Below are 26,377 nucleotides of genomic sequence, written 5' to 3' on the forward strand. Positions count from 1 at the left end.
GAAGTGAGTGTAGGAACTTTGGAATAGTTATGATACACAGCAGTGATTCACAATGCTCTGTGTAACCTCCTGTGATTAATCATAGCTGATCCTATTATTTTGCAGAACTACTGGATAGGCTGGGGACTGTTTTTCCAGTCAGATTCTTGTAATTTATCGAAGTCATGAGTCAAGTTTCAAAGAAAGAAAGTTCAGCTTTTGTATCTGATTTTTTTGTTGTTACGTGCTAAAACCACCTTTGACCTTAAAGTAATCTGCAATATTGAATTAACCTAGACAATGTATGGCACGCTGTTTAGTTGTGAAAACATGGTTAAACCAAGGTGGGAAATTAATTCCCTTTTTGGATTTGTCTGGGTGATGTTGGAGTAGCTGGTTCACTTTTCTGTTCATTCTGCAAGGCTGCCGTTGCCTTAGGCTGCCAGTCCCACTGTGGGTGCTGGTAGGGGTGACGGCACTGTTCGCCCCTTAGTCCCAAATCAAAATGAAGGCTGGACCTTGAAAACTACACTCAGTCCTCCAGCTGCCAGCTTGCCTTAGCCTGTGGCTGTTGTGGTGTGAGGATAGGAAAGCAGTGACTGTGTCTGAAAGGTTATCATCACCTGTGCCTTCTGTGGTGGCTCTGTCTGATGGGAGCTGTCAGGTTTGGCATGTTGTGTTCCTTAGGAGCTGTGAGGGTGGATGATCCCAGTGGGACCTGGGACTGTCACAGTCCCACTGATTCTACTGGTTGGTTGGTTGGCTGTCACCAGCTTGTGCTGGGGACTGGCTGGTCCTTTTTACAGAGGCATTATATGGGCTGTCTAACAGTCAGGAAAAATCTGCACTCCTCTCCTCTGACTGCGGAGCTTTTTACAGAACCTTCAACATTGCTTTGTACTCTGTACTAAGAATCCCTTACTGTTTTCAGTTCTGCTGTCCCATCAATGCTTGGAGCCTTTTGGGTGAGTTTGCAGCAGAACTTCCTATATTATGGCTAAAGGTAGATCTGTAGCAATAGGTATGAGGAGAGAATATATTTGTAAGAGAATTTTGATAATTATGAATGTTTGTAAAACCAATATAAGTCAACTCCTGGCTTTTTAAGATGTCTCTGGATGTAACTTCTGCAAAACTATATAGGTAGCAGTGCCCTCAAGGGTGGAATTCAAAGTTAGCATCTTTCAGGGCATGAATTACAAAATTTCATCTGTGTGGAAAAAAATCATACTGATCACACTCAATTCTAAGGGAATGTTAGTTGATGAAGACTGCAAGGATCAGTCTCCTGTTTTCTAGTATTGCATTATCTTGCCTTTCTATTCCTGTACACATATTTATTATAATGTAAAATTTCATCAGAGTATGGAAATGGGATTTTGATAGCAAAAACCAAAAATAAATGCAGGGGGTCACCTGTCAGCAATCCTGAATATGGCTGGGTTTTGGATTTGACCCTGATTTCAGCTCTGTTCTTAGCTGGCAGGTGCCTGGAGGCCTTTCAGTCTGCTGTAGGAGACCTTGTTTTAAAAACAGTAGTATTTTTTGCCTAATTATGAATGCAGATTTTGCATGTGTTTGAGATTTACAAGGCCTTGCTTATGTGAAACAGGCTATAAACTCTCCTTGGAAATGTATAGTAGTCTGGAGTAGATAATTACACTTTGAGAAAAGAGCCTCTGTTTCCAGTGAAAACACTGTGAAGTTATTTCAGAAATGCTCTGACCTCAGACGTTTCATATAACTTACACAAAATGCTTTCACATTTGTTCGGCAGCTCGTGGCTCGATCTCTGCCATCTCATAAACGAAAGCACAGAAGTCTCCCTGGGAAAAAAAGCAGCAAGTCCATGCTGTGGCCTACAAAACTAGTGTTATTTTACTCACTCTGTGCTATGTGTCTGTACCCTTAAACAGAAGAAACCTTGCCCTCCTTTAAACAAATCTGTCTCCTAATTACAGCCCACCCTCACAAACCCAACTTTCCCTCAGATTTTTTCTTCCTCTCTGCCTCCACTCAATGTACACATAGTAATAAACTCTGCAGTAAAAACCTTGGGAAAATTTCTCAGCACAAATGGAAAGAAGATGTCAAAGGCTGAGGATAGGAATTTTCTGTTTAAAGTTGCAAAAATAATTGAGGACAATTGAAACAGTGGGGGAAAAGCCAGAGATGGGTGAACAAGCCATGAAAGTATTCCATTAATTTTTATTTTGATGAAACCCCACTGCTTCTCTTCTATTGCATCCAGAAGAACCATTTTTATTTACATTTGTTTGTTTGTTTTTCAAGACTCTTGCAGAAAGCAAAAGCATTGCAAATACAGTGAAGAGACTTGTGAGAATGTTCACACCAGACGTGCTTTTGTGGGCTTTTGAAAAGCTATTTTTCAGCCCTGGTACAATAAAATTGTCAGATGGTTATGAAGACGTCTATGAAAAATTTGTATGCTGGAAGGGTGGCTTGTTAGAGATGACCATGTGTGCCACTCAGGGAGAGAAAACACCAAGCAACAAAAAAACAAAGCAAAATCTGATTATGATATGCACAGACCGTTTTCAGAAAATCCTGCACAGAAGAAGGAGGAAAAAAAAAAAAGATATATGATTCAGTCTTATTAAAAAGCATGTTTGGGTATAGGTTGTACTTTCAGAGAACTCTCAGTAGAGGAAAATATGCAGGGTAGAGGAAGGGGCCAGTTGTGCACTGGTGATGGCTGGACATAATTGCCAGCAGTCGTGCCAGGGAGACAGTGCAGTAGCCCTGCAGATCTGGGGGCTGAGCCCCTCACGTGAGCTCTGACTTGTTTCTGTTCCAGTGAGCCTGCTTAGTTTAGGCAGCTGATGTGATCTCTCTTTTACCAACAGGCAGAGCTGTGGCAAGCATGCTTCAGCAAAGTTAGGAGCCAAAACCCATCGGAAGCAGGGCCACTCTTGGGTATAAGAGCGGCACCGAGCATCTAAATGAAGGCAGCAGCAGCTCCCACAAGACAACATCTGTTTGCAGTCTGAGTCGTTCACATTACCTATCATTTCATGCCTAAGGCCTGTAGCTTAGACATGAAGGATTAATCTGTAGGATTCTGCCTGTAGCAGATAGGGGTCATGCTGTTTGCACTTTGCAGCCAGTGAGATATTCAGAGCCAGTAATGGCTCGACGATTCAAGGAGGCAGAACACGTGAGCACAACCCTTTGCTTGTGCTTCACGTTCGCTGTGGAGAAGGCAGCAACAGCCTGCACTGACTGATTTTAGTTCTTCCCATCCTGCAATTACTGTGTTACTGATGGTGTGAGTTCACAAATTCACAGGCTCAGTGGCATGTATGTGTAAGCTTCAAAGCAAACCTGCTCTACTGTAATGTCACATCACATTACGCGTATGTGGAGACTGTAGCTAAAAGTTGACACTGCTGCACTTAGTTTTCAGTATATACTTATGTGAATTGGGAAAGGACAGTGGGGCTTAAAGCATTAAAAAAAATATATGGAGAGACCTTAAAGGTGCAGCCAGGTTGTATATATTAATTAAATTATTTTGTTTAATTTCTTTTTAAGGAGGCCAAGTGCTTGCAGGGCAAGGCAAAGTGGGCCGGGGTCATAGTTAATTGAGCAGATAGTTTCCCCTCAGCTGGCAGTGAGCACTGTCCTTCATTGAAGGAAATGAGGGGACATCAGGAGGCAGACTTGTTTCTGTGTCCTCTGCAGCAGACAGAAGAGATGGCAGGCCATGGAAGGAGAGGCATATGCTTTAATTCCTTTGATTCAGCAGCAGATGCTCTCCTCTGGCATGCATCAGAAACCCTTAAAACTAAGCAGAAAATTGGCTACAACAGGGATTCTCAAAGACTTGCCTGTGGTTTATCACGTCCATAATACACAGCAGACTGACCTCCATTCCACTGCATTTATGTGAACCACATGAATTTTTTACCAGTGTTGTTAGTGACGATCTTTTTTTGTTCTGCATAAACCCTCACAAGCACACACACACTGCCACACACTCTCTTTGTGTTATCACAGTGAACCATGCTGGCTTGAATGGCTCCTTCTCTGTTTACAGCTGCTTTCATATGTATCTCAGGTCCTTCTTTGTAATGAAACACCTGCATATCTTTCAGAAAGCTGGAGGTAGAGTCTGCACTCTGTAAGCAGACAGTTTTTTGCAGACTGATAGCATTTTTATTCACAAGATACTAACCTGAAAAACTAGTGGTTTAGAAACCTGCTGCCAGCTTTCTGAAAAGTGCTCAATAAAAATGGAATAGGAAAGGACTTCCTATTTGTGATTCTGTCACCTTACTGTTTGTTGGGTGGTAAGTAGCAAAAAGTAATACTCCTGCAAAATTGTGTTACACAAAGTGTTCATTTTGCCTAAAAAGTCTGCTTGAGACTAAACATCAGTATTGCCAAAGAAAGGAATGAAGACCCTACTTTTAGGATTTCAAATCCATTTTTCTTTGGCAATCTGATATGAGGAGGGCGCCAAAATACATGACAGATTTCGATGCATTTGAATTTATTAAGTGCTCTTGCAAAGAACTTTTACAGTCTAAGAAAACTTTTTTTATCTGATAGGAGATAAACTATTGTCCCTAAGTGAAATATTTTAGGCATAGTTTTGCTTGTCTAAGTAGACTAATTCAACACACATTAGCAAACTATTCAAGAAATGCTGTGCAGTTCCTATTATTAGTACAGTGAAGAAACCATCTCTGGAATAGCACTGGCATTTGGAGTCAAAAATTATAAGGAAATATATTGTTGGGAAGAAATTGCAGATTGACACAGACCTGTTTCTTGCTATATCTCAGGACTTCATCAACATCAGCAAATAATCTTTGCCTTTGTTTCTTTCAGGGCCCTCCTGGTCCAAAAGGCGAGAAGGTGAGTTGGTGGTCGGGTGATTCGTACAAGGTGACTGGAAAGTCCTCCCAGCATGAACTCAAGAGACTGTTTGTATTGATGCAGTGAAATGTTAGATTATGTAAGAGAGCTGGGTAGCACACAGCTGCTGTGTTAAACCTATCATCTCATCTTTCCACTTTGCAGGGAGATCAAGGTGATCAGGGCCCTCGGGTAAGCATCTTAAAAAAAATGTTCCACTTCCCCTTCGCTGAGTAGGCAATTAGTCTTTAGTGCAAAACTAAATTAGAATACACTGTCTGAGCTAATTATGCTTATTAGCTGCATTTACCCTGCATGTTGAAGTGTCTGCAGGACAGTAATGCTGAACGTGAGCAGGAAGTGTCTGGGAAGATGTGAGTGACTCCAAAGTGTAGAGTTTCCATTGTGGGTGGAAGCAGGTTCCACAGTGATTTTGCTCTGCTGTATAAAGCTGGCTTTCCTAACCAAACCATTCAGTTTCCCCAGCAATGTGTTCATGCCATGCATGGGCTTCCACAATGCAGAGGGCCAGTGGGTTTCTAATAAATATACTTCTGGATTTCATGTAAAATGTAGCTAATATTTAGTGAATTATAAACAAATATAATGTATGCATGTATTAGCTTTTTTCCTGACATATATGTATTTAATATTTTTAATAATAACAATATTACCACCTTGTAGTTACAATCCAGACAGTTAGAACATGGTTTAATTGAGGAAATGAGAAGGTTCTTTTAATTTCTAAATGTCATGTTTATTTTAACAGAGAAATAGAGGAATACAGGAGTGTAAGTTTGAATGGATTGGCTGTGCTAGTTCACTCTTCTTTACATCTGTGCTTCATTAGAAAACGCTTGGTTACATTGTTCAGATGATATAGGAACTCTCTTTGGTTACATGTTTATAATTTTTCCCATAACAGTTATGTTCCATGGATTATTTTCTTGTGTTAACTATGTTAAATATTTTGAATTTGCAGCTTTATTTCATTCTACTGTTTTGTTTCATATAATTTGATTTAATTGGATTTTACCTTTTTTTCAGCCAATAAGATTATCTAAAGTCACAACATGCTTTTACAGCTGATTTTGATGTTCTATTAACTGCCAGGGTGCCCTGTTATACTTGGTGCTAGGGCTGCACATCATAAAGTTGCCAGCCTGAGAGTGAACAGCTTTAAATATTATTTCAGTTTAAACTCAGTAAGAGTTGGAAAACTACTTAAATAAATAAAAAAGAAAGTAGAGAGTAACAATGAGAGCATTTTTTCTAGGTAACTAATATACAAACTAAAGGCTGAATAATGTAAAAATGTCCTTTTAACTTGTAAGCAAATTTAGTGTCTTTCTCAGAGGTCGTACTGGGCTGTGTATTTTGTCTGGTTCTGTGCTATGGAGCTTTGCAGGGAATGTGAGGAGAGGAGATGCAGGGGAGGAGAGCAGTGCGATGCCTGTGGCTTAGGAGAGGAGGCTCCATTCAGGTGGCATAGGAAAGGCTCGAGTGCAAGTGCTCACACTAAGTGGCCTTACATGCAGAAGAATGCATGTTCTTACATTCACAGGCTTTAGATTCAAAAGAACAGGAGGGCAAATTTCATGGCAGTATCAGAGAGGGTGCAATAACAAATACGGAAGAGCAGTGTTGTGAAGAGCATTACATAGCTGAGGATAAGAATCTGGAATTAGGACTGTCAGAGAATTTTCCAGGGAAAGCCCCAGAGGTCTGAACACCGGAGAACAAAGGAAGTGGTATCAACACAAGGGAATGATGATGCAGAAATCTTGGCAAAATGTTGAAGAGATGTAAGAACTGTTAGGTGGTAAAGCATATGTGGCTTTCGGTTCCTGGTCTGGAGGTGTTGGCAATGCCCAAGAAGAAGATGCAGGTTTGGTCAGTGTTACCAAACTTAGTGGGACCTCTGCTACACAGAGCTTGTTGAGTCCTACTTTGACAAGACATACTCCATACACAGGAAGGCAGTAGAGTGCTTACTGAGCCATACAAATCATGGTTATGACTATTTGTGGGTTTGGTAAATCAAGTGCAGATAAAAAGCAGAAATATCCAACCAAGGAAGGAATTCTTATATAAGGACATCACAAAGTTGTATCTGCAGCAGCTGCTGGCACTTGAGACTGAATTCTGTGTCTGATTACAGAAAAGGAATTCAATAAGGTCAGCAGTGGGGAGGAAGAGGTGATGATTAGCATCTTCTGGACAAGCTGAAACTTTACCAACTCTTTAGTCAATGCAGGTTGCAGTAACGTACCTCCTTTTTAAGTATATGCATAGAACTTGGGAAATTTGCCCAATGTTGTTGGTTTTCCCTTAAACTATTCTGAATGTGTTCTACAGCCTCTTCTCACTTTTTCCCCTCCATATTTCACAAGTAATAAGTACCATGAAGCCACTGACCATTTTATGTTTCATGGTACAGCAGTTATCTCTTCTGATAACTGTCTTCAGGGTGAGTCTGCTCAACCTGCTGTGCCAGGGGATTTACAATATAATTAATAGAATTTTTATGTGTTAGCCACTCATGCACCAAATGAAACTAAACCCATTTAGTCCTGGTTGGTTACCTTTGCACATAGTTTTCCATCACTGTGTATGTAAAGTAAATGGATTTGGAGGTAATGGCATACAATATTATTTTTGAGAAATATTATACCTGAAAGTAACTGGGGCATGACATTAACACTTGGATTTGACAAGTTTGCAGACAGATTGGATATAATATCTAAGAGCAGTGAACATTTTAGTGCTAATTCATCTTTTACAGGTAAGGAGCCTGAAGTTTTTTTGGGTTTATATTTTTACATACTGGCTTGAAACAAGCATTTAACTTAGAAAAAACTCTTAGTGTTACAAGCTATGACTGAAATTTCAAAATGACCCTTTTTCTTTAGAAGAGCTGCTTTCTTTCCTCCAGGCATTTTTGTAAAAGAAATCAAAATAAAATGTAAAGACCGTCCAAGTCAAGATGAGATCTAAAACTTCCAAAAACCTGCTGATGAGAAAACAGAAAGATATTTGTGAAAACATTTTGCAAGAGGAAAAGATATTGTTTTCTGTACCATCCAGGTTTTTGCACCTTGAGATTTTTGAGGGATTGTTCTTTCCGAAATAATTTCAAAACCGTAAAAATAATAATCAGTTATCTCAAAATGTTCCCAGTCACTGGACATGTAGAATATATACTGAACTGCTTTGAAGTTCAGGTTTTCTTGAAAATTCCTTCAGTAGAGTCATACACTAAGAACTCAGCCATGCACATACCAGCCAGAGGTCGAGCACTTGTATTTTTAGAATAATGTGGCTGGGTTTTTGTGGGCGTTTTTAGTTGGGTTTTTTTTTTGGTGAGGGGGGAGGAATTGGTTTGTTTTGTTTTTTTGGTTTTTTTTTTTTTTTAAGAATCTGAGGAGTTTTCTTAAGTGTTCAGAAGTACTTTGTGGATCAGTCTCCTTCACTGAGCAGAGATGGCATAAGGGTTCTAGTTTGTAATGCCATGTGGCTTGATCTACCAATGTCCATATTATGTAGAAAATATGAGCCAAAACACATTCTAGTAGTGTGAATGGTATAGAAATTCATGCCCTGAGTGTGAGTTTGAGCAGCAAGTTAATACAGCTTTTAATCATGTGAGACCACCAATAAGGTAGTGATGGTGAGTCCTGATCTTATTTGGGAAAATTCTTTTTTTATCTCTTTATGTATTTTTTAATCAGTTCTCTAATTACTCTAAAGTTCTGGTTGACTAAACATTTAGGTCAAATGCAGAACTAGCTTTCCTTGATATCAGTGTAAGAAATGGTAATAATATATCTTTTGGATGCTCTTCTTTTTGCAGAGGGCATGGCTTCATGAAATGTCCTTGGAGATTTTCTTTACTGTACTGAACCATGAGAAAATTAAAAATGATGGAGTTTAGCCTGTGGATGTTAGAATAAATGGTGATATGAGGCTGCTCAGTTACAGTTGTTCAGCTCTGGTCCAATTAAAAAAAAAGCCTTTGAAAATTTCATGATGGTAGGATTTCAAAGGATATATTGTCCAAGTAGAGACTGCATCTTGATAATGGAAATAGGTCTACAGAGGTGAATGTTTGGGAACAGAACAGCTAGCATGGAATGTCACTGGATGTGGAGGGAAATGTTGTAACCAAGGGTGAGGAAAAGGCTGAGGTACTTAATGCCTTCTTTGCCGTAGTCTTCAACAGAAAGACTGGTTGTCCCAAGGGCAACCAGCCCCCTGATCTGGTCGACAGGGATAGGGATCTGAAGAGACTCCCTGCACTCCAGGAGGAAGTAGTTATTCCTGCTGTGCCACTTAGAAACTCACAAGTCTCTGGGGCCAGATGGGGTTCACATGAAGGTACTGAGGGAGCTGGTGGAAGAGCTGGCCAGGCCACTCTCCATCATTTATCATCAGTCCTGGCTAACTGTGGGGGTCCCACATGACTGGAGGTTGACCAGGTGACACCCAGCTACAAGAATGGTCAGAAAGAGGATCTGGAGAGCTATGGGTTTGTCAGCCTGACCTCAGTGCTAGGAAAAGTTACGGAACAGATCATGTTGAGTATGATCACACAGCATGTACAGGACATCCCGGGGATGAGGCCCAGCCAGCATGGGTTCAGGAAAAGCAGGTCTTGCTTGGCCAACCTGATAATCTTTCATGACCAGGTGACCTGCCTAGTGGATGAGGGTGGTGTTCAGTTGGAAGTTGGACTTGATCATCTTGGAGGTATTTTCCAACTTTAGTGACCCCATGATTTAGTCTTTTCTCAGCCATCTGTAAATGACATAATAAATATCTTCTGTCCTTTATCTCAGATACATGAGAGATTTCTTTCTTATCAGGGCTAGAAATCATTAGCTAGAAGCTGGTTTTAATTTGGTTTTGGTCTAGGTGAAATGAGATACCACCCAGAAGCCATACTTATGAATTTCCATAAAATAATATTCTATTTTTGGTATGTTGAAATAAATTTTTCTGTTGGCTGGGGTGGCACAGAACTGATAATATCTCAAAAATATCTTAAGCAGGAAAGATGAAGTTCTAGAAAAGACCGGAACTCAGAAGTTTATTTTATTTTGTTAACCTTTATTGACTTGAAGATTAAAAACATTCCTTGAGTCCTGTTAAAACAGGGTGAAAAAGAGGTATAATGTTCTTTTCTAGTTAACCCTTTCCCTTGTTTACTTTTAATATAATTGCTACTTATTGGCTGCCTGGTAGAGAGAAATCATTGCTTTGCAACTTCTGCTCTTCTATGCTGACAGACTACTTCAAAATTACCTAATATTAACAAAAGTAGTCCTGGAAGCAGTCTTTTTACTGAAATAACTAAATACAAATATGTGTATATATATAAACATAAGATCTCTTTTCAAATTGAAGTATTGCTTCACTTGTTCTGTTATAGGCACAACTTTTATAAACTATGCCATATTAAAGGGAAATTAAAGGTGTGCAAGCAGTAAATTTGGACTTGATTTTTTTAAATGAAAATTTTAAAAATGCTTCTTTTAATATATGTGCATTATTATTAGTTAATATCTTTCTAAATATATAATAAGTATTTTGAGTCTTTGCCTGCTCCTAGTGACAATGCATGGAAAACCTGTATTCATCTCCTTAGAATCAGCACCTCAGATAAATTAGAAAACAATAGTTACTGAATGATGATTAAACCATGACCATTAACTTTTCATCCCTCTTTAAAGCCAGTCTGTTTCGTACTATATGGGAGATTTTGCTTTTGGTTTCTTTGTTGTTGTTTGGTTTGTTTTTTTTTAAAGAAAGGAACAGGTTTGCTTCACAAAATAAATAGTAGTATATAAACTAATCTGATTTCTTGCCTTCCCCAAAAGCAAAACTCAGTTTTTTGGAGTGTGGTCAGGTTGATATTGCTAGCTGTAGTGAATGTAGGTAAATCAGTTATGTTAAAGGAAGATTTGTTCCCAAATGTTTCATGCTGGTAATTTTGATCCTCATTCCGCATCTTGCCAAAGCGAAAATGTATAGTATTAGAGTGAAAGTATTATGTTAGTTAAATACAATTTTGCATAATTTAAATTCCATTTAATGCTACGAATTTTTTCTGCTCTTGATGATTCTTATGTCTAAAAGCATATTTTTTATTGTATGTTGCATCAAACATCTAGCAGACCCAGAGTGCTGCTTTAATTTCATACTTTAGCCATGTGATCACACTCATGGTTGTTTCTTCTCTTGTTAATTGACCTGTTTAGATCAAATTGTAGATCAAGTTATATACCTATTGTTTCAAACTGCACTCTTAATGGGCCACAACAAGAACATTAAAAAAGCATTAGTGATTCCTTCTGTTAACGCAACTTCCACTGAAGCAGAATCATTGAGAAAACCGCTGGACATCCGGTTTAATGCCAATTTGTCTGTGAGCAGTTAATTTAATTCCTAAGACTTTTTTTCCTTATCTGCCAGAAGGCAACAGGGGTATTTACCTACTTCATTCCTGGGATTAATTACCTGCACTTCACTGGCGTTGGGCTGTTGTGACTCCCCTGTTTTCCATTAAGGCGAAACTAGGGTAACAAATTGGAGCAAGGTAACTTGGTGCTCTGTAACTAGGAGAGGTTAGGCAAGAACTCAGATGGTGCTGGCCGCCAACTTTGTCTAAAGCATTGGGACACTCAGACTTGAGAGTCAGAGTTCACAGGAGTGCCCTTTTGGCTGTGAGTGACTCTCTAGGGCCAAGCTATGCCTTTGATGTTCTGCTCCTGAAGTTCCCCTGGGGAATGCAGAACAGCTGTGACACTCCAGAGAAAGTGCCACATACCTGCTCCCGAGAGGAGGATGTTGACATTCCTGTCCTAAGAGCTGGGCAGTGCGTGTCTTCGCTCTCCACCACTTGGTTTGCATCTTGTCCCTTTTTAGTAATGCCAGAGGAATGGTGAGGAAGGAAGTCTCTGTACATCCTGTTCCTTTTTCTACAGCCCTGTCCTGTGGCTGAAAATACATCATGTAGTTGTTGTATCTCAAACTACAGCTGTCACGCAGAAGTACTGCAGCACTGAACATTTGAATTAGACAAATTTGATTGAAAACAACTCTTAAAAAATTAATCCAGTCCTTATAAACATCAGAGAAGAAGCTTGAACCACTTACCTGCATCACATAACTGCAGCAGGTAAAAAAATTGAAGATAAACCTAAGCGAGAAGATTTTTGTTTTGAGAACCGACTTGGTTATGGACCAGCCTATCTTGCAGTTAGCTGAATACCTACCACCACTTTCAGTGAGAGTAGCAGGTTTGCCTTCAGGAAGGATATTTTATGGAGGTTAGATGTGTGATCACTCATCACAACACATAATTGAGTTGTGTAGAAAAGACATTTTGCCTCATTGAAAATTAATCTATTAATAGGACAAAAGTAGAGAAGTGTTGGCTTTGTCCACTTTCATTCAGTTTGAATGCAGTGTCAGGTAGATTTCACAGAGGTCATTATAGAAAATAATGCTTTTACAGTGATCTGTTTATTCTAGATCTTAAACACTGCATTTTTACTGGGTTTTTTGCAAAGTCTGGATCATTATATAATGTATTCAAATCAGAACTTTGCTAAATGTTTACGTTAGTGAAAAGAAATTTATGGATTCTTATCTTGTTGTGGTGCACTGTTTTTGTCATCAGTTTTGCTGCTGGAGAAAGCAGCAGTTATGATAAAAGGGATTATATAAGAGAGCTCCTGCTGAGAGTCTGTGGCACTGTACAGGGTGATACCAAACACTGTATTCCCCAGGGCAGGTACAATAATTAGCCACAGGACTGGCACTCAGTCTGAGGGATTAATTAGAACTGGGGTGGTGTTGGAGAGAGGCAGAGCAGCCATAAAGAGTGTCAGGATCACTCTGGCCTGAAGCCTGTGTGATTTGATGTGAAATAGCAGCAGCTGGCTGTAACCTTAGGAAGTGCAAGAGAACAGCAGGTGGTAATTCCTGTCTCATTTACCATGTCTTCACAGGAACATGCAAGCTTGTGCAGCTTGGGTTTATTGGCAGGTCAGAAGGAAAATCCTAGAGAGGACTGTGACATTTACTATACTGAGCAATGCAGTAGTCAAACTGGAGTGTGTGGAGCACAGTGTAAAACCAGTAACGCTGCTGCCTAATGTTATCATACTTGCCTCTGACAAGGTTATGATGACCTTACAATAGTGACCTCACGTGGACCAATGGACAAAGCTGAGAGTACTGTGCAAAATCTAGGACAGCTAGTGGGAATTACATCCTTCAAGGCTGTGATGAATATAACAGGACTGATTTCATCCAAGTAAAAAAAATCAGATGGGGGAATGTTACCATGTTCTGGCATCCCTCGATTTTCACCATAGCCATTGTATGGGGCAAGTAGGCTTTACCTGCACTTTCAGGTGGGTAATGTTGTCCCGTGGCTGTTGGCCTCCATCAGGCATCGTGTTTTGCTTGGCATTTGGGCAAAAATGGCAGTGAGGCATGCAGCAACTGTGCTAATTTAGAAATTGTAACCAGCTAGCATTTCAGGGTGAGCTTGAGTAGCTGTCAGCAGAGGAATTTAGTAGACCAGTGGTCGCTGTTGATGACTGTAGTGTTTTGTATTCTGTTAGGGCCTCCCAGGGTGTAGAACAAGAGCCCTTCCTATGCGCAGTTCAAGAATCAAACCAAATAAAGAGAAAATTGAGTAACTTTGAATCCGTCGTTCAGAACAGCCTTCGATAGGAAAAAAATAAAACAGATCCAGGGGATATTTGCGGCTATATTTATAGCAGAGTGACAGGAAAGGAAGAGAACTCATTTTGTGGGAAGGATAGCTCTTTTTATGCCCTTTTAGAAGCTCATTGCGTGCCAGCATTATCTTTCATGGATGCCAGAGGGTGCAATGCCTTCTAAAGCCTCCCACACATGCAAAAACTATGGACCTATTGTAGTGTCTTTGCTGGGTTCCATTTAGCGTTCCCATGTTTCTGGCTCTCTCCAAAGATACGTGTTACTCATGGGGAGATGATCCAGGTCCAAACTGGCACTGCATGTGTCTGACTGCTAGGTCTAAGATTATGACCACTTTGGGCAAAGGAAGGAAAGCTTTGTCCTCCTTGGGAACAAGCTGGAAGAAGTAACTAAGCTGCAGATGGAAGAATGGGAAGAATCCTTTTGTCATGTGTTGGTCATGTAGGCAGAACACTGCAGTACTGACAGCTAATCTTGAACTTACCTGTGTGGTGTTGGGAAGCTTTGGAAGTGCTGAATGTAAATAGTTCTGTGTACAGCTACACAAATCTTTCCAATGTCTTTCATTTTTTCTCAAGGAGAAAGAAAATCTTTCATGACAAACCACTGTGTTTTCTGAGTACGCGCCTTTCTTAATTAATTCTCAGTTCTCCTTCATGCTGAAAATGAAATAAATCAGAATTAATATGAGTTTAAAACATCAAATTGCTAATATGCTAATTTAGAGGTAACTGAGTATTACTGTGCTGTAATTCTAAAGGCTGATGAGTATAAATGAAGTTGTTTAGTAATTTTCATTTATCCATTTTTAAAAATAAATGTCATTTATTGCTTGCTATTCAGATTTATCTTCTTATGTAGATTTCTTGTTTGTGCTCATTTCCATTACATGGGTGTTGTAGTTTTATCTAGAGGAGAAATGGATCATGTGCACAGCAGGGCTAATGAGTCACAGATGTAAAGATTCTGACACATTACTCTCTAATAACTTCTTTAACTTATATTCCATGATAAGATAAATGAAAACTTGATACATCTGTTTCCTAAATGATGTATCATTCCAGTGTTATCGGTGTCTCAGGAGTGAGTCCCTTTATATGTTGTGAGTTTTAGCCCTTTTTGGTTTTGTTTTCTGTTTGTTTCTAAAGAGGAGATTTCAGGTCACTGAGCAATGCAGCTAGCCTCACTGCTGTTCATCGCAATGAAGTGGGAAAGCTGCATTTAGCCACTGGCTTTATAGGATCAACTTACAGGGTCTCAGCTTCATCTCATGGATGTAGAGCAGGAATAAAAATGCTAAATGCAACTCCAAGATGCTAGTATGCATCAAAAAGTATCTCTCCCTTTTTTGTAAAGACTGGTGCAGTCTTTGTGATGCACAGGCTCTCTGGTGATGAGCAGAGCAAAAATTTGCCACATTAAAAGAATCTGCTGCAGCTGAGAGACCTGGCAGGCTGCCCTGGCCTGTTGGTGCTCCCCAGCAGGCCAGCTGGGCTGCAGAGAGCTCATGTGCTACAGCAACATGGGCTGCACCGGCAGAACCTTCACACTGGACTCCTCAGAAGGGCCCTTGCCTGGCAGCAAGAGCCAGAGCCAGCCTTCCCTTAGGAGGTGCTAGGCTGGCATGGTGCAGCTGTTTGCTCCAGGAGGAGCCCCCAGAGGGGCTGTGCTGCCAGCTCTATCTCATAAAGGTGGTCTGTGGGCATAGAGGGGCCTTAGAGCTCCCTGGATGTATTTTATTGAATGTTCCTCAGCCTAATGTCTCTCTGCCATTGAACAAGCCTCTGCTTCTAACAGTGTGTGCTGTGCTAAAGGTGAGGAGAGGACTTAGGGATTTCCTCCTCTTCAGGAATTCACTGCTCCACTGCATAAAGTTTTGGCTTTATCAGAAGGTTTAATTCACAGCCTACAAGGCAGATCAAGAAAGATGTTGAACTGAGAGCAAAATTCACCGCCTTATAGTGTGACAGCAGGCCACAATCAACACACTCTTCCCTCTTTGTGCCAGTACAGTAAAAATTCTGCACATCTTGGTAGAGTAGAATATGAGAAACCATATGTGGCATATAGCAACTGAGGGGGTAAAAATGGATGTGAAAATACTGCTGTGTATGTCTTGAAAACTTTGACCATGGCCATTATGGACTACCCAAGATCTAGCAGTAGATTTATGTTCAGTGTTCATAGTTGTGTATGTGCTACCAATTTATGTGCTGAATGTCATATGTTAAGCAGAATGTGAGGAGCAGGATATTAATTATGCAAAGCTCTTCAGAGCATACTGTCATTGCTGTCAGCTTCTGCAGCAATCCAGAGTCAAGGCTTTCCACACAGATCACAAAGTGCTGTAGTACATTTTAATTGAAAAATGGCTCAACCGTCTGCTGGCTGAAAGTCTTAACAATTTTCAAATGATCATAACAATTTATTGTAATTTTAAGAAGAGACACCTTCATGGGATTGCTCCTTCTAAAATCTCTTGATATTCTCGTTGTGAAGTACCAGCTTGCATCTGCAGGGCAGTGCAGACCTCACTCTGTTTCCCATATGACTGAGAGGCCGTTTCCTGTCTGTTGGCAGTGTGGGGTGTACTAAACGTGGTGTTTGTTCTGTTTGTCTCTTAGTAAATGGTCTCTGTGATGTTTGTGTCGTGCTGTTCTCGTACCATGTTATGCTGTGTCCCTAGGGTCTGCCAGGCTTCCCCACAGTTGCTGCTCTGCACAGTAATCAGATCCTCACCGTCAAGGTTTGTGGCTGACATGTACCTGTTCAGTCAGGTCTCTCTCTATCAGCATAAAAGTGCACATGAAAAATTGTCTTTAGCATGGAATACCAGTGAATTCTTATGGTGCATCTAAGCCAACCCTCACTGCCTTTGCATTGATCTAAGTACTTCTGATGCAGAGCATGGGATCAAATCTATAACTGTATACCCCTGGAAATGCCTACATTCCCCATGGTCTTGGTCAGGATTTTATTTTCAGATGAGTTTTTCCTGTTGTTCTGCTTCCCTCAGGTATACATGAGTGTGGAAAATGTCAGTGAACTCTATACTGGTTATATGTAGAGTCAGATATTTGTGTTAGATGTCAGAGGTTTAATCTGTACATCCAGATTTTTTCAAAGTAGATTTGCAAATTAAGCAGGAAATGATCTGGTTGTTTCCTGATGGAACTTCAGACCTTATAAAAATAACACCATTCTTCATGGCACACTATGCTGGTTAGAAAATCTGACTGAAAGTTGAACTGGTGCTTTGTCTCTAGAAGCTTTGCTGAAAGAACAATATTTTAAAATACTGGTTTTTAGAGCCTGGGTAATGAAAACTCTAATACAAATGCAGAATTCTCATGCAAAATTTGGAGAGAAAACAGTTATGCATTTAAGTCACTGTATATGATTTAAATCATACCAGTATGTCCTGTACAATAGAGGTAATCATTTTCCAAAATAAAATGCACAGTTTCTTTCAGGCAGAAGCACCAGTTCATATTATAACAGATATTACAAATCTAATGAATATGTCTTTATTTCTTTCTCGGGCCTTCTGATGTCTATTCTTCAATTCTCTCATCTCTGATCTTCAACCTTTGACCTCACCTGCCTGATCAGATGGTGTTTCCTAAAATCAATCATGGGTTTCTCTCTGCTGATCAGCAGCTCATTAAACGCCGCCTCATTAAGGTAGTGCTTCATCTCACTGGAGTCTGGTTCTTCTTTACATTCAGTTTGCTCTTTGCTGTACCTTTTTGTCAGGTGCCTTCTTATAGCAGGTTGTTCACTTGAAAATGCTTTGAAATGAAGCAACTGTTAATGGTATTAACAGTTAAAAGACTATGGGTGGCTTTGCTAAGTGAGCCATGTTTGAGATGCCAGCAGCTTTTTTCCAGTGGTTTGCAGTGATGTGCTGGAAATAACTAAAGCACCATTTTGGGGTGTCTTTTCTTTTTTAGAGGGGAAGGTAATATGTTTTGACAACTCTCTTGAAAATTGACTTTTACAAATTAATAGGTAAAAATGAAGAGAGTTAGCTAATTGTCACTCTAAAACAGCCTCCCAAAACAGATGGAAAATTATATACAACTCCATCAAGAAGCAGTTATTTTCCATGCTCAATTTTGAAATCTATCCATGTATCATTCATGGGCTTGGAAAATTGCTGTGCAAATCTGTATATTCTCAGATGCAACTTTTCTTTTTCACCTCAGCTTTGTTATGATTATGCAAATCATGAAGCAAACAGATGCTTATCAAAAACAGTCACTTGCTCTGGAGAACTAGATGAGTAAAATATTTCAAGACCATCCCAAATTTTGGTATATGTGCTGTGGTAAAACAAGCAGTTTAGAATCTGAACCTTCTGCTCTGTGGCTGATTGCACCAGACCTATACAAACTGTTGGTCTTCAAGGCAAAGTGCTGTTTCTGCCATAAGCAGTGAAGAAGCCACTGTCCAGTTCATGGCAGCTTCTTCCAGCCTGTCTTTGCACTCTTTATGGGTGAATTGATGTGTTCTTTATGTGGTTGATGCCTCAAAAGCCCATTTGTGATGAGTTTTTTATTGGTTTAGGGGGACCAAGGACAGGCTGGACCCCCTGGACCTCCAGGGCCACCAGGACCCAGAGGTCCCCCAGGAGATACCGGCAAAGATGGTCCTCGTGGGATGCCTGGCTTAACGGTGAGTTACTCTGGTGCTGCTTTGGTGTGCACATTTCTCTCGAGTGTACAAAGACGTTTTCTGAGGTCAGATTGGCAAGCAAGACATGTGGAAGCTGAACCACAGGCAGGTTTCAGGGTGTACCTGAAGTCACACACACACAGAACAAGTGTATAGCCAAGCCAGAAGTACCGCCAAGGTTCCTTGCCTCCCACCCCTGGCAGTTTCCCTACACTTTCTAAGGTTTCTCAGTCACTCAGTGAAGTTTAATAGCTGCATGAGGAGAGTGTGCCCCTTTCCACAAGTAGTAAATGTTTCTATTCAAACTCCAAGATAAAACTGAATTTGAGATCTCATAGCATGGATGTGCTTGACTTCTCACTTCTTAATGGTTTAACCTCAAAAGTCATGGAATAAAGTAATAAACTGCTAAAGCTGCCCAGGGTATGATGAAGTTTGGAGTTAGATTCTGCCATCTTTTAACAAGAAGAACAGTACCGTTTTCTTTGGCTCAGCCCCCATACTTCATTAGGACAAGCAGCAGAACCCAGTATATTGTGTATTGTTTGTTTTAGGCATGGGATGAATCCCACACTTTTTAAACAGATGCCTAAACATATTAATTTTTAGAAAAGTATGTGTTTGATTTTAGTTTCATATTTTGTGGCCTCCTTAATTTTTATTCCTTTGAAAGAAGTATCTCTTCTCACCATGAATGGCACTGTGTTATCAGTGTGGAAATGGAATCACAGGCAGGAGAGAGACATGAAAAATGAAATAGCACATGTACACATGCATACATGTTCACATCCATGAAAAGTGACAATTGTGGCCAGGAAGGCACATGGGGAACCAGCAAGGTAAGGACCAGCACTGCAAACAGAAACTGGTTTCTTGAAGAAAAAGCCTCACTTGTTACATGAGGCCAGGACAACATAAATTTTTCCTGCAGGGCCTTTTTAGCTAAAACTGAGAAAGAAAATACCTACACTCCTGTTCTAACCCTATTCAGGTTATTTGCTGTCTAAATGTAATATAGCATGAAAATAGTAAGATGCTGCTAAAATTTCCTCTGAAAATCCAGCAAAGCTGGCCAGTTGAGACATCTAGGACTCTAGAGCTGCTGCTGTTGTCATTTGGGCTTGGCTTTTTAACCACTCCTGCCCTACTAAGTTCTAGCTCAAGGTTATGAAATGACATTAGAAGTCTGTAGCTCTCATGATGCTTTACTTGGGCAACCTTCTCATTTCTTGTTAGACCTGTGGCAAATCAGGCTCTGGGCCTCTTCTAAGTCTCCCTTGTGTTCTTTTATTGTGGTTAAATGGACTGTGGTCAGCAGAGTTGGTGCTGGTTTGATCTCGTAAGGGCAAGACTTAAACCAGAATCCATTTCTAATAGTTTGCATACTACATAGATGGGGCTGGCAGAATCAGCTGGCCTTGCTAGTTACAGTGTGGCTATGTGTTGCTTTGTGCTTTTTAGCAGAGGGATCATTAGTGTTTCTCATAACAGGAAAGTCATGCATTTTATGCAATGAGGTCATTTCATTTTATAATAGTTTGGTAGTGATTTTGACTTTAGATGGCAAGAGAGAGTTTCTTTTTATAGTTATTAAGCTGTGGCTATCTTAAGCCCTATAGCATTATGGAAAATCAGTTCCTAATACTGCTTTGGAATCAGATACAAACAAGCACGCAGGTAAAAACCATCCAGTTTGCAGCCCCGTGCTACCGTTCTGGACCCTCAGGTAAATATTCCTGATCCTCAGAAGGCTTGTTCCTCCATGGCTGTGTGAAACACACTCAAATAGGAGAGCTCTAAAGGGAGGGCTTATCTGAGAGGGAAGGACAGCTTTGACTTTGAGGTAAAGACTTGTGTGGACCTAGAGAGCTGCAAACAGCAGCTGCACTGTGCTATGATGCGCTGCAGCATCACACAGCTATAGGAGGGTGTCTTTAGAGTGACCAGTGACCATTAGTCAGACACTGCCTTTTTGCAGGGTTAGACAAAGCAGAGCTTCTCTCCCAGCCTGTCCTTCTCAAGCAAGAAGGTTTACAGTTGCCACAGGTGTAAGATGGTGTTTTGGGGCATAAATGTGTGTGCCTCCATGGCTTCTTGCTCCCAGCTGTCCTTGGTGTGCTTGCAGATACTGCCCGTTTGCTTCTGCGTGCAATGCACGCATAGCCAGAGAAGCAGCTCTGATTCTTTTCAGTTGCCAGGAACAACGACATCAGAACAGCTCTCATCAATTTTATGACAGGCTTTCTTTTATGACAAAGCTGCCTGAAGAAGACCCTGCAGCTGTGCCATTACAATAGCGCATGGACTGCCCTGTGCTCAGTTGGGTTTTCAAGGGAGTGATGTATAAACCAGACCACTGAAGTGATAGGAGCTCTGGGTTTTTTTTGGATGGGTATTTTTAGCCCATATTGAATGACTGATATGTTTTACTGGGTATGTGTTCATATGGGAAGAAAGGGGCAAAGATAAATTCTGGCTGTATGTAGACTTGTGGCCACAGAAAGAGAATACATTGGGGAAATGATGGGTTACCATTTTGAAAGCCAGTGTAGGTATTTAACAGCTGAGTAATTATTTCATGGCTTCAAAATATTCATGGTTATATGGAACATGGTAATTGACAGCAGTAAGTTCTGCCTGCTGACTGAGGTGATGATACAGACCAGTAATCTTGGAATATATAAACTGTGGGATACAGCACATATGTGAAAATAACCTTTCTCTGTGTCCTTTAGCACAGTGGAATGGAATATTATGTTTGGAACCAAGGGGCAGAGTCAGAACACCAATACTTAACTCTTGCCTTGAGAACTATACCATTACACGATTGTGAAGTAGTACTTAAAGATGTCTGTGATTTGGACTACCAGGTTAAAAAGCAAAAAATTAATATGTTTAATGTGTAGTTAGCTGCCATACCTGTCTTAAGATTGGAAGTTTTAAGATATTTTATTACTAGATAGAAAACTGGATTCAAGATGTGTTGCTGAAATAATTCACTCTTTTTTTTTTTTTTTTATTTGAAGGGTGAGCCAGGAAAACCAGGAGAACAAGGATTGACAGTAAGTATCCTTCCAGTTTTCTAAGAAAGTCTAACATGACATATGCCTTTTAAAATGAGAAATTCCAAAAAGCTTTATGGCTGTGTATTTCCTGATCTTCCTATGTCACTGGCTATTTGAGGCCTTATTTGTGAAGAAAACACAAGAAAGAAAATGTCCTCTGTTTATACACAGTCACCTGTCCCATAAGGCAAACTTCTTTAAGCTTGGAGAAGCAGAAGGAAATAAAACAGCTAAGGGCACAGTAAAACAAAAAAGAACCAAGCCAGAGGTTCCCAATTCTGGCTCTGCAGCTGAGCTGTTTCTACCTTGCGACCATTGAGCAGCACAGGAACCATTTACACGTTTTACAGGCCAAAATTCAGGCTGTCTCTGTGGCAAGGGCTCTGGACCTTTGCCTGACAGAACAGTGAAGAGGCAGCAGTGAAACTGTCAGAAAGTTCTTCTGTTCTGAGGTTTCAGTTTTTTTCCTCTGTGTGTGTCAAATACTTCTGATTCATTTGGAATTAAATTGAAGCTCCACTGGTTGTAAATCAGCTTTAGCCACAGGTTAAGGCATCATAAGTTTCTGCCTGTCATATATTCCTAGAACAGTGGAACATGCAGTGCTTCTTCTCCCTTAAGATCTCTCTAAACACAGTCATTTTTATTTTTATAAGAGATGACAGATTGTAGCTCGGGGCATGTGGTTTTGATTCCTGAGTGCTTCTGAGGAGGAGGATTATCAGCAATAATCAGCTCAACAATCAGTGCAGATATGATTGCTATCTGAATTTGTGAAGATTTAAACAGGTGTGATGATATTTTACCTTGCAAAATTGCAAAATATTTTCAGTTGACAAAATCCAATATCTTTTGAAAGAAAAAAAAATGAAGATTCTGAGACTTGGAACTATCTGCTGTAATCAGGTAGTTGAAGTCCTGTCCTTTTTCATTTTACAGTAAAGGTTTATTAATTTTAAAATCAAAGCCTCCGAAAGGTACTACCTCATGTTTTAACATGCTGCTGGGCTCTTTTTTACTCTGTTCTTTTGGTTTTTGATGCTTGTGAAGAATAGATACAATAGCTAAAAATGTAGCTTTTTGCTTTGTTTTCTTGTATTTCAAATATTCTCCAATTTGACCTCTGGACAGAAGTCACTCAGGTTCTGCAAAAGTGTCCTTCTATTCAACGCCAGATCTGCAGAGTCACGGGATCCTTGAGGGTTTTTAATCCATCACCTTTTAGTCCCCATGTTCAGAGTACTCCCACTGCTCTAACGTAACCATCTGTGTGTAAGAACTAAAAAAATGCTACTGCTATGTTTCTCTAAATGCAGATATGTTTAGATAGGAAGAAAAGGTGTTTAAAAATCAAATCAGCAAGGTTGAGTTGGAGAAAGATCCCAGATTACATGAATTTCCAGCTCCAAATGTCTGCTTCAAAAGTCAGTCTGACGGTTTAAATGTTAGGTTTTGTATAGATCAAGTAAAGAGCTATCAGAGTGTCAGGGAGGTAATTAGTTTCTTTTTATTCTTCTTGGTGCTTCTGACATACTCTTTATGCCAGTGCAGATTTGCAGACTTCTCTTCCCTGTAGAAAATGTTACAATTATTCAGGGACTGTTCAGCTGTTTCTAACAACTTCCGTCATGCATTTCATGTATTTCCATATTGGAAATTCAGATACTGCTCCAGGAATAGCTGATTTCCCAACAGGTATAAGATTGCATTGCTAGAAAAGTAGTATATTATGTGGTGAGGAGCACAGGCCTTTTCCTGCCTGAGTTTCTTTTTGTGCATTTTTCACCTATTATCTTTTCAAAGTAAAGGAAAACGGGGATCTCTGCCCAGAGAAGCTTCTCTGTAATTCCTGCAGGAATTCTTTTGTAAGGACTTGCCTTTGTTTCACACCAAGAATCTCCAGTCTGAGTTAGCTTCCTGTTTTTCTTTTGATGAAATTGAAACTTGGAGTTCAGTGAGTTCCAAAAAGTACTACCAGTCCTGGTCTCCCAGAATTCCATATGTTGGATTATGCTGTGGTTTCCTGCTTGCCCACCTGTCCAAGGCCCTTTCCATTAAGGAGCAATTATTGGGACATTTATTCTGATTCTTCCTCCAAGATAGAGGTGGGATGCTGCCAAGAAGAGCACTAAATGCTGGAAGAGAATCCATACAGTTTGGGTGACATGCTGAAGGCTGTGGAAGATGAAGGCTATTTATGGCCCATAGGGTCACACTCTCTGAGGCTTTAAATCCCATGGTGCTGTTCAAGTTAAGGATAGCAGCAAGCCTGACCTCTGCATTATGATAATGGGGACTGAACATTTTTCTCTTTCAAAAGCATTTTTACACCTGTATTTTTTAGCATTCCTTGGCATTTCTAGATGAATGTACATAGTGTGAACCAACAATGGCAGAGCTTGAAATTACTTAGTTTTCTATTTTCTTACAAAAGAAGGGGAATAAATTTCTTGCAGAGTACAAGATATGGCAACAGAAATAGGTAGCGGTGTTTTCCAGCTTGTTCCTCAGGATGTACCACAAACCTGTGATACACTGATTAATAAGTGAGCTACTGTATGAATCAATACTTACAGGTAACCAGAGCAACCAGGAAGCCTCAGCTGAAATGCAAAGAGCAGATTTATTTCAGGTCACCTCGCTGATGACACCGGGCAGCGGAGACGCACAGAGACCCGGCTCTGTTAGGCTCAGTTTATCCTGGTGAAGAGAGACACACAGGAGTACAGGCTCTGTTAGGCTCAGTTTGTCCTGGTGAAGAGAGACACACAGGAGTACAGGCTCTGTTAGGCTCAGTTTGTCCTGGTGAAGAGAGACACACAGGAGTACAGGCTCTGTTAGGCTCAGTTTGTCCTGGTGAAGAGAGACACACAGGAGTACAGGCTCTGTTAGGCTCAGCTCATCCTAGTGCACAGCAGGGGTGGGGTGGGGCTGCTGCTGGCCCCAGTATATCAAAGGTTTCCTGCAGGAGCAGTTTATCACAAGGCTCTGCTTCTCTGCTCAATCCTCCCAGCAGAAAGAGGGCTCAGGCATGTCTGTGACAGGGTGTTGCCTCCACACAGGAATTCTGCTTCTCGAAACAGGCAGAGGATGAACAACAGCAGACATAATAACTGGAGTTTCCCTACACCAAAATTCTTAGTGTTCCCAGCTGCAAAGTCACTTAGAGTGAAATTATTTCCTCCTTAACAAATCTTGTGGGTTTAATCCTTTCCTCCCAGCACCTGCAACAGTGTGTACCTTGATTTACAGGAAGTTGAAATTATTTTAATGCATTTGGAATTCTGGGAATGTTCATGTTCTTCTTTCAATGAAACTGGAAATCCAGTGACTCCAGTGCAAAGATGGCAATTTGCTGCAACTGAGAATCTGCTGCCACGTTTTTCTTCATATTTAATGAAGTTTTTTGTTAGTAAATAAAAAGAAAATGATGTTTCGGGGTGATGTTTTGGGAGAGGGCAATAATAACTTTTCTCCCTCTCAGGCAGGAGAGTTTTGCTTGGACCATACACAGAGAATGACAGTGTTTGAGCTCTCTGACATGAGTTCTGCTTGGGCTCAAGAGAGTTCATCTTTGAGACAAGGAATGGCCTTCCTTTTTCCCAATTTTTGTCGTAAAAAGATGTGTGGGTTATGGCGTGGTGGTGGGACAATTTAGGATGTGGGAGATTCACTTGTTTCTTACAGGAGTCTCTGTTAAAAATCATTTCAGGTTGTTCTAGTGCCAGCATGCTTCTTTTGCTGGTCTGTCCTTGCAGTTGAGATGTTTGGGAGAACTCTTTTCCAGGGCTTTTTGAATCTGTATGTTGCTGTGTCAGGAAGAATATGTTTGCTCTTTGAGCCAAGAAATTTCAGTTTCTTTTTAGGTGAGATGGAGGTTTAGGTTATAAAGATGTGACTGCGTGCCTCTTTAATGTCAGAAGAGAATGAAAGAATGACTTGTAGTTGAAATTTTTGTCTGGTTTCCATGACATTGGAAAGCCCTGCAGATGTACTTTCTTCAAGAGTTGAAGGTATCATTGCTCTGTGTAGAAAGGATTAAGAAAATTCAGAGGGAGGCCAAGCAGTGGGGTGACCAAAGGGATTAAGTTTTGAAATATTATGTGGAACTAGAAAAATGTGTGCTACTCAAGAGGAAAGGGCAGTAGTTTCCGTAGCTTTTCAACCTTTTCAGTTACAGTTGTGTCCTGCCTCTCATAATTCATCCCGCTTTCCCTGCCATTTGTCTGCAATTCTTGGTGATAAGGACTCTTAAGTACCATGCAAGAGTTTTTCCAGTTTATTTTCTCATTTTCAGAGTGAATAATAGATGGATTTGTGATTCCTTTCTACCCAAGAGTTAGGATTTCTGGTTACAGAATATTCATGAGAAGTTAAGAGTCAGTGATGGAAAATATTAAAGGCTGACCCTGGCAGATGGACATGTTCAGATTCATAAACTGCAGTGGGATAGACGGTGCATGGGATGGTTTTATTCTTCATTTCCATTTAGGAGATCTTTTTTGTGCTTTTATGTGTAAAGTAGCTCGTTTTTAAATTAGCTCATATTAATAAAAATCTCGACTATTAAAATATGCTATGTTTTCAGCTCCTTTTTTCAGAAGTAAGTTTAAACATGTTTAGTGTACAACCACATTTGTCAGTGAAAGAAAACCTCAGTGTATTATTTTCTTCCCCAAAATGGGCCTTAAAGACATATAAGTAATTTTGCATATGTTTTACACAAACAGTACACTCCAGAATAACCAGAAAATTCAGGTAAAGGTGCCTCTTTGCGAAAAAAATCTATACGATGATTATTAACCCAAATGCAAAATCCCTCTGCTTTAAGATACATTGTTTTCCGAAGTAGTACTTTTGTGCTTACACAGACTTGCTGGGCATCTGTTCAAGAAAGTAAAACATAATGCTTTCACTGGTTATTCAGAAAAAGGAGGATGTTCTTCCAAAGGATATAGCCATATTTGTGAAAGACAGTGGAAAAGTGTAACCTTGCAGCTAAGTCTGCAGAATGT

The 26,377-nt window shown here is 40.2% G+C and overlaps 1 protein-coding gene across 1 annotated transcript in view; it reads left to right on the forward strand.

The window, feature by feature from the left end:
- COL25A1 (collagen type XXV alpha 1 chain) overlaps nucleotides 1-26,377 on the forward strand; it is a gene marked incomplete at both ends in the record, with an annotated part of 290,872 nt that overhangs the window by 187,936 nt on the left and 76,559 nt on the right. Inside the window, 5 exons of the mRNA XM_084204014.1 lie at nucleotides 4,837-4,863; nucleotides 5,029-5,055; nucleotides 17,233-17,304; nucleotides 18,190-18,297; nucleotides 21,324-21,359. Coding sequence (XP_084060140.1) covers nucleotides 4,837-4,863; nucleotides 5,029-5,055; nucleotides 17,233-17,304; nucleotides 18,190-18,297; nucleotides 21,324-21,359 — 270 coding nt within the window. The remainder of the gene's footprint in view (nucleotides 1-4,836; nucleotides 4,864-5,028; nucleotides 5,056-17,232; nucleotides 17,305-18,189; nucleotides 18,298-21,323; nucleotides 21,360-26,377) is intronic.

This window comes from Fringilla coelebs (genome assembly GCF_963513975.1).
Source record: "Fringilla coelebs genome assembly, chromosome: 4".
NCBI classification, from domain to species: domain Eukaryota; kingdom Metazoa; phylum Chordata; class Aves; order Passeriformes; family Fringillidae; genus Fringilla; species Fringilla coelebs.